The following is a 9,000-nucleotide window of genomic DNA, read 5'->3' on the forward strand; positions in this document are numbered from 1 at the left end:
GCCCTGGTGGAGTAGCTAAAGACTCCTGCTGTGTAATTCAGCTTTTCCAGCAGCGGGACTATTTCCCTCACATCATTGACGAGTATAGGGGGTGCTCTACGACTCTGGGGCACGATTTTCCATGGGGGCAGCTCTGCGTCTGAATTTTGAGGGGGTGGGGAGGCATTCCCGGGTGGCGCCGCGGCGCTGGGGGCATTGATGCTGCAGGGTAACGGCTGGCGGGGTCCATTCCTGGCTTTGGATTCCTCGTAAACAGATTGAGCTGCCTTGCTTTTGAAAACGGGTGTGATGAGAGGGGGAAAAATGCTGGGAGTTTCAAAGTTTGATGTCGTGCATCCTCTATTATTGGGCGTCTTTTTATTTTTTTTTTTCGCACGGGTCCCACGGCCACACCTCCCGCCCAACTGACCGAGAGGCGCTACCGTGTATCGTACGGCTCGATTCGCGAGAAGATATAGACGCGATATAAAAAAGAGAACACGAACGTCGTTATGTAGAGGATCGCTTGTCTGTGCAGGGCCTTCAATGTGGCGTTGCAGATGACGTCATGTCCAGGTGCTTTGTTGTTACTCTGGCGCACAATGACTTCGGCTACCTCGCAGGGTTCAAACGGCGTGATTGGCATATCCATTTGAAGCGCTTGATTCAGCTGGTCCTGAGTTTCTTCAACCTGTTGCAGGCTGGCAAGCTTGAATGGTTGAAATCGCTCGGCGAGGTGCGCAGCGAATACCTCCGCTTGTCCCAAGTCGTTCCGAAACCATATCCCGTTGCTATCGACTAGAGGCGTGTAATGATGAACTCCAATTAAGAACACAAGTCCGTTTTAAGTTGAAGGCAGCCGTCGGGCTGACATATATTTATTCAATTTCTTCTTTTGATTTTAGAGTAGGCAGAAATGGTTCTGCCAGCTCAACGTCTACAGAGTCTCTGATTTTACAGTTTTGAATATATTTGGACTTAGGCTAATCCGCGTAGCTGCGCTGCCGGGTACGCCAGCGGCGGAGCGGCGTTCTTATGTATATCTTATATATCTAGGCTTATCGGGAGAGCGAGCTAAGTATGTACGTATGTAATATGCATTTGGTCGGCGTGTGAATGCTGACCAAGCACTTATACTTTTTGGCCTTCAAGTGGGCAATGCACTTATACTTTGTGGCCTTCGAGTGGGCGATCATGTTACATCCGCCCTGGGCCTAACTGCGTGCATAAACATAAACATAAACATAGCAACAAAGTGCTGTCATATGTTAATATGCTATTTTATTTAATTGTTCTTAATATTGCATAGGCACATACTACATCTCCCTCCTTTTGAAAAATAACGTAACCTAGTGAAGTTATTTTGATTATTAAATGCAAATTATTTTATTTTTATTTTTATTTTGTTTGTGTTTTTGTTTGAACAACAATAGTTGATTTTATAATGCAAAGATAAAAATATACGTAGTGTATGGAAAATTTGTATAAATGATTAAGGAAAATATAAGTTTAAATTCAATCATGAATGAAATTTCTTTAATCTATCTTTATGAACTATTTGTTTTTTGTTTTTATTAGTAAGTAGCGTAATATTGTTATTATCTCCTATGCTTTCTATCTTATAGGGCCCCGTATATTTAAAGTCTAATTTATGACCTACCTCATTTCTTAGTAAAACTTTATCTCCTACTTCTAATTCTATGTCTTTTACTTTTAAGTCATAATTTTCTTTATTTTTTTCTTTGTGTGCTTCAAGAAGTTTTCTTGCTCGAGCATATGCTACCTCTAACCTATATTTACTCTCCTTAGCGTAATCATCTATGTTATATATTGGTTCTATGCTATGTAGTTTATTAAAATGTTTTGGTAAATTACTTGTTCTACCGAAAACTAATTCATATGGACAATAATTATGTACCATAGATGGGGTCGTGTTGAAGCAGTATACGAAATATTGAAGCCATACGTCCCAATCGGTTTTGTCCGTCGATATGTAGGATCGTATATACTCGTTTAAAGTTCTATGACTTCTTTCTACTACTCCAACTGTCTGGTGGTGATGAGCTGTTGATGTTATATTTTTTATTTTCAAATATTTACACAGGTCAGTAATTATTGAATTCTTATACTCTGTTCCCATGTCCGTTATGAACGTCTTCATTGGACCGTACTTTAGAATAAAAGATTCAAATATAGCTTTTGCGACTGTTTTTGCGCTTTTATTTGCTATTGGTATGGCAACTAAGTACTTGGTTAAATCACATATGAGAGTGACTGCGTACTCGTTACCATTTTCTGACTTGGGTAGTGGACCAATTGTGTCCACAACAACTCTATCGAAAGCATGTTCTGGTGTTTCAGTTATCGTCATTGGAGTCTTTGTGTGCTTTGTTGTTTTTGCTTTTTGACATTTTTGACATTTTCTTACGTACTCTTTTATGTATTTACTCATATTTTTCCAGTAATAATGTCTTTTGACCTTGGCCAAGGTTTTTGTAATGCCTGTATGCCCTCCTTGTATTGGATCATCATGTAATGTAGACAATATAGCTTCTTTTTCTTTTTCATTATTTATTTGGGTCACCGGGTTAAGTAGCGCTACTTTTAAATTCTTTAATATTTTATTGCCCATATTTTTAAATTTATCTATTGAAACGTGTTCAAAGATTTTTTCCCACGGTGCCATTTTGATTTGGCTGATATCATATATACCGGCCTGCAATTCAAGCCTTTGGAGAAATTGATCTAAATCAAGAATTCCATTAGTATAAAGATCACCAACATCATATCTTGCAATAATTTTCTTTCCATGTTTAAATAAACATATCGAGTCATTCAATTGCAATGTCACTACTTTTCGTACCTCGTCATTTGTTATGACTTCGTATACGTTGGGCTCTGAAGCTATTTCTTTGGTTTGCTTTTGCAAATCCAATTGTTCTTTTCCTGCGCAGGATTTTTGTCTACTTTGAAATCTTGTAGTGACTTTTAATATATTTCCAGTTATATCTTTTAGCTCTTTGATGGTTATTCTTGATAACGCATCTGCTACATGATTGTCCTTGCCCTTTAGATACTCTACTGTAAAATTATATTCCTCTAGTTCAAGCCTTATTCTAGTTAATTTAGAGCTGGGGTTCACCATCGAGAATAAATATGTCAATGGTCTATGGTCTGTTTTCACAGTGAAATGTTTTCCGTAAATGTATGGTCTGAAATGTATTATTGCCCAATGAATTGCTGCTAACTCTTGTTCTGTTGTACTCTTATTGCTTTCACCTTTCGTAAAAGCTCTGGATGCATAAGCAACTGGGAGTTGGTGGCCATTATGGTTTTGAGTTAAAACTGCGCCACACGCTTGCTTGCTTGCATCTGTTGTTATGCAAAATTCTTTGCTGAAGTCTGGGTACTGCAAGAGTGTTGGGTTAATTAGCTGAGATTTTAAATGTATGAATGCTTTTTGACATTCATCTGTCCACTCGAATGGAACATTCTTTTTACATAATCTTGTTATGTGCCGCGAATAGTCGGCGAAATTTTTGATAAAACGTCTGTAGTAATTGCAAAATGCTACAAAACGTCTAGCGCTCTCCGCATCATGTGGAACTGGGTAGTTCTGAATGACATCATATTTTTTGTCATCCGGCAAAATTCCTTTGTCTGTGCATTTGTGTCCCAAAAATGTGACTTCATGCATGAAAAATGAACATTTTTCAGGATGTAACTTTAGGTTGTATTCCCTGCATTTACCAAAAACTTCAGTGAGGTTTTTAAGCATATGTTTTTCGGAACAACCTATGACTATTAAGTCATCCATATAAAGGAATGCTTGAGACGGTTCTATTCCGGAGAATGCTATAGTCATCATTCTTTGGAATGAATTAGGCGCTATTTTTAAGCCAAATGGCAATCGCGTGAAACGATATGAGCCATTGCTGGTTGAGAAAGATGTTATATCTCTCGAGCCTTCATCCAGTTCGATTTGATGAAAACCTGACATTAAATCAAGGCAGGAGAAATATTTTGCTCGACCAAGTTGGTCCAAAATATCATCTATTCTCGGTAGTGGAAATTTGTCAGCTAAAAGTTTCTTATTAATTTGGCGATAGTCTATTACTAATCTCCATTTCTTTTTATCAGAATTCGGGCTTGACTTTTTGGGTACTAATAGCAAAGGGCTATTGTACTGTGAAACTGATGGTTCAACTATTTTATCTTTTATTAATTTCTGAACTTGGGCTTGTATTTCTTCCACTTGACTATGAGGACTTCTATAATTTTTCGTGTATACTGGTTCATCATCTTTTAATCTCAACTGTTGTTTATAAAAATTATTAACTGTTATAGGTTCTGATTCTAATGCAAATATATCTATATATTCGCTGCATATATTTTCTAATTGTGATTTAAACAATTCGGGGAAATTTTTCTTTAATTGAGATAAGACAGTTTTATTTCTGTGTTCACTATTTGCCTGAACTACATTGTAGTTCGAAAGTGGCTCATATTTTAGAGTGTCCATATTGACTAATTGGTCGGAATCGGTTGTATTTAAAATTCGGACAAATGTATTACTTGATGTTGCGATTGTATTTGCAACATAAATACCAGTTTGAATTTCCTGGTTTGGAATTAAAATGTTATCATCTTTTGATGATACTATTAATCTTCGGACAACTTGGGATCTTGCTGGTAATAACGTTGTGTTAATACCAGAGCTGTATGCTATGGGAATATATATTGGAAATTTCAAATTGTTTGGTCTAATTATAAACCAATCTTCTTCTTGGTTTAAATCGATTTGGCAATTATATTTTTTTATGAAATCTATTCCGATTATTCCATCACACGGTATTGGAAAGTTTTTATCTACTAAATGAAAATCGTGTGGGATAACGTATTTACCTGTCTGTATCTCAATAAAAGTCTGTCCTCGAGACTGAATTTTCTGTTGGCCTATGCCTTGAATGTTTATTTTATTGGTTATTTGAATATTAGAAAATTTGTCAGAGTTCTCTTTGAGAATAGAGATATCTGCACCTGTATCAAGTAGAAAAACTAGTTTTACGCCTGTTTTGGCATGAATGAATGTAGAAAATATGTTGAGATTATAATTGATGGTGTATACTCTACGATCTTCTTCTACTGAGTACCTAAAGGCTGTTGCGAGTTTCCCTGTTCTTGGATTACTCGTACATTGGCATTGTTTCTGTTGTAGTTGTTCTGACTGTTGTTACGGCCTCTGTTTCCATTATAACGGCCTCTGTTATAGCCATTATAACGGTTATTATTTCCATTATAGCGGTTTTGATAACCGTTATTCTGGTAACCGTTATTTTGGTAACCGTTATTTTGGTAACCGTTATGGTAGTTGCCTCTAATACTATTGTTATTAAAGCCTCTACCGCGGTTACTACCTCTATTGGCATTTCCGTATCCTCTATTGGGTCTGTTACCTCTAAAGTACATCACTTTATTGATGTCACCGGTAACTCTTGTACTCGTTCTTATGTATGCGCTTATCGCTGCATCCATAGTGGTGCAAGTCCCTGCTTCCAGTACTGTTTTGATACTTTCGTGCTCAGCACGATGTATCATGGTTTCAATTGCCTCTTTGGTGCTTAGACCAGTGGCATGTTCTAGAGGTATACCCTCATCGATATAGGAAGCTTCTAAAAGTTTTCTCAGGCTATCAACTTCAGCGGTAAATTGCGTTGCAGTTTTACCTCTCTGCTGAACTGTTGCTAGCTTTGCTTTGACATTACTGGATGTCTCACCGACAACTACTTTCTGCAATTTGTTTATAATTGCTGGAATTGTCGTTTCATTGTCAACTGAGTTCAAAATTGTGCCAACTATTTTTGACTTAATGACCTCAACTGCAATGTCTTCAAATGGTCCCTTAGCTAGGTCTACCAATTTGATTGCCTTAATGAATCTTTGTAAATGGATCTTTTGCCCATCAAATTCTGGCACTGTGCAGGCGACTTCCCTAATGTAAGACCTAATGGCAGCTGCTTCTTCTGCCATGGTTAAGTTATTTTCGGAGTCGGCTGCGTTATTTGTTTTATCGTCGTTCTTCAGCATTAATTTTGCTGGTATAGTTAGATCGTGAAGATCTTCCTCTTTAATGTCTTCCTTGACTATAGTCCTATCTTCCTCGTCAGAGTTAGTGCTGTCTTCATTCAAATTTATTCTTAGTGGGGTGTTTACTATGGTTGGAATTTCTATCTGGAGACTGAATTTATTTTTTATAAATATTAATTTTTCTCTTAATGTCACCAGTAGGTTTAAAGCCTTAGCACACTGTTTGCGTTCCAAATTCTTTCTATTTTGTTGGATCAACTCTCTGATTTCATTATAACTATTTACCAAGACTTGGGCATTCCTATTGATTGTTACAGCTTGTGTTGATCTGTTTTGCGTTAAGCACTTATAGGATTTTCTGAAATTTTCATTTGGATCTTTTATCTGATCAACAAGCTTTTCCCAGTCCATGCTGTGGTATACTCATAACTTCAAATTTATTCATTTGTATATATTTTTTTTTTAATGTAGATAAATTCAATATTACGTTTTATATTTTTTTTATTTATTATTTTTTTTTTCATATAATTTTTCTCATATTTTCATTCATAATTGACTTTATTAAAGATCTTCCTTAAATATTATCTATACCGTTAGCAGTGCTACGGTATCGTTTCTTAAGACACTTGTTATGCAGTTTGTATATTTTTATTAATGCATTGGATACCATAATTAATGCAATTACAATTAGTATTATGGTTATCCAGAACAAGTCTGCATTTTGGACTTCTACTTTATTTATTACATTGGCTGTAGAGTCCACAGTTTTAGTGTCTATTAGACCCATTTTGGGTATACTAATTTTATATTTTGGAGAATAGAATAGAAAATTTCCTTTGTATATACTTTTATTTTCAGTTTTACTTATTTCATTTGTCTCTATAGACATTTATGTTTGGAATTATCTATTTATAAAATCTTCCAATGTTCGCAAGAGTAAAAAAAATTGTATTTTACATTGTTGCCTGCCTGATTCTAGCTATGGCTTCACGGGCCATATTGGGTTAACAGGGCATAATAGTATATGCTCCGTTTGACAATATTTCTTACAATTTTTCTTATCTATATATATTTTATATTTACTTTATATTTATATATATTTATTATTATATTCTGCTGTTGATGATGCTCATCAGGTGTCAGCTGGGCGTCGCCGGGGGTGGCACGCTGACACTCCCTCGCTGCTGTCTATTTGTTGGGTGTCAGCTGGGCGTCGCCGGGGGTGGCACGCTGACACTCCCTCGCTGCTGTCTATTTCTTCGCCGCTGAAGACGACGATGGTCGCTCACAAGTCCCCAGGCAGTGGGGACTCCAGATTCCTTCGCAGCCAGGGGGGCAGGACTTCTTTGGTTTTGTTAATGCTGGTGCTGGTGCTGGACATGCCTGGTATTTTGTAACTTCATTAATTGTGGGTATATTTTTAATATTATCTGAGTGAGTTTTCTCGAGCTTATGGGTCTTTAATTCTTGCTGATATTGCAACAAGTGGTCTAGCTCTGCATGTAGCTTTAGAGCTTTCGACCAAACCGGTGGCGTTTGCTGACCGTATATTAGCCACCTTACGTGGGCTATACGTTTATTCAGCTTAGTTTTCAAACCGCCACGGTGTTTGCCCATACTCAATAGAACTCTACTCACTCAGATTTTCCTTGGTTTTTGCAGTTCCATTTAATTAGTCCAGTCTTCTTCCAGTCCAGTGTTCCTTTGTTCCTTTGTTTTCACCAGCTTTGGTCAATTCGTCCAGCGTTGGACGACTGTCACGGTCGCCATGTAATGATGAACTCCAATTAAGAACACAAGTCCGTTTTAAGTTGAAGGCAGCCGTCGGGCTGACATATATTTATTCAATTTCTTCTTTTGATTTTAGAGTAGGCAGAAATGGTTCTGCCAGCTCAACGTCTACAGAGTCTCTGATTTTACAGTTTTGAATATATTTGGACTTAGGCTAATCCGCGTAGCTGCGCTGCCGGGTACGCCAGCGGCGGAGCGGCGTTCTTATGTATATCTTATATATCTAGGCTTATCGGGAGAGCGAGCTAAGTATGTACGTATGTAATATGCATTTGGTCGGCGTGTGAATGCTGACCAAGCACTTATACTTTTTGGCCTTCAAGTGGGCAATGCACTTATACTTTGTGGCCTTCGAGTGGGCGATCATGTTACATCCGCCCTGGGCCTAACTGCGTGCATAAACATAAACATAAACATAGCAACAAAGTGCTGTCATATGTTAATATGCTATTTTATTTAATTGTTCTTAATATTGCATAGGCACATACTACAGGCGCCTTCCTCGTGCAACGCTTTTTGATTGCGCGCGTGGCCTTCCACAGCGAATGCGTCGCTTCGCTTTCGACTCCAGTATTGGCAAGCCTTTCGTCGCATGGTTGGCTTTATGCAGCACCAACGCGCATCGGAGCCTACTCAGCGCTCGATTCCATTCCGTCTTGTCCAACGGGTGACGAGACCTCATCCACCTAGTGCGTAAGCCCCTCTTCTTAGCTATAAACAGCAGGATCTCCCTGGTTATTGGGATTCGATCTGCCGCGGGCTGCCGAGATATGCTGCGAGCTGCTAATCTATCTGCTGACTTGATATTATTGGTGAGCAGTTCAATAGCATCATCAACGTCCTGTCCAGAGTATAAGGCAGTGTTGAGGGGCAGTGTGGACTCCAGTTGCGATTGGAATACCTCCAGGTTAGTGCGCCTAGTGATAAGCCAGAGGCAGGTGGTCGGAGCTAAGCTTAACAACCCAGCACACCCTTTGTCAGTGCAAAATCAATGTACCCTGGTTAGCCTCTACTGCCGTACGGGTATCTTGTTGGTCCTCCTGTTGCTAGCGAGTCCACCTCCGAATTTAGGACGAGATTCGCTAATGCAATGCCTATTTGGTTGCTCCTTCCCGCACCCCAGAGCCAGTGGGACGCGTTCCA

At 38.5% G+C, this 9,000-nt stretch overlaps 1 protein-coding gene across 1 annotated transcript; it reads right to left on the reverse strand.

Annotated features, from left to right (window-relative positions):
* Positions 1–2,206: 2,206 nt before the first annotated feature.
* Positions 2,207–6,999, reverse strand: LOC120284738 (probable serine/threonine-protein kinase DDB_G0277165). Its single transcript, XM_039293291.2, has 2 exons — positions 6,678–6,999; positions 2,207–6,523 (listed from the first exon to the last, which is right to left on the reverse strand). Exon 2 carries the CDS (start codon positions 6,475–6,477, stop codon positions 5,122–5,124), a length of 1,356 nt encoding a protein of 451 aa, XP_039149225.1. The 5' UTR covers positions 6,478–6,523; positions 6,678–6,999; the 3' UTR covers positions 2,207–5,121.
* Positions 7,000–9,000: the final 2,001 nt, after the last annotated feature.

This window comes from Drosophila simulans, chromosome 3L, assembly GCF_016746395.2.
Source record: "Drosophila simulans strain w501 chromosome 3L, Prin_Dsim_3.1, whole genome shotgun sequence".
In the NCBI taxonomy this organism is placed as follows: domain Eukaryota; kingdom Metazoa; phylum Arthropoda; class Insecta; order Diptera; family Drosophilidae; genus Drosophila; species Drosophila simulans.

What these genes read in the sequence shown, in the direction of transcription:
- LOC120284738 (XM_039293291.2), bottom strand. Translation starts at nt 6,477, where the DNA reads ATGGACTGGGAAAAGCTTGTTGATCAGATAAAAGATCCAAATGAAAAT.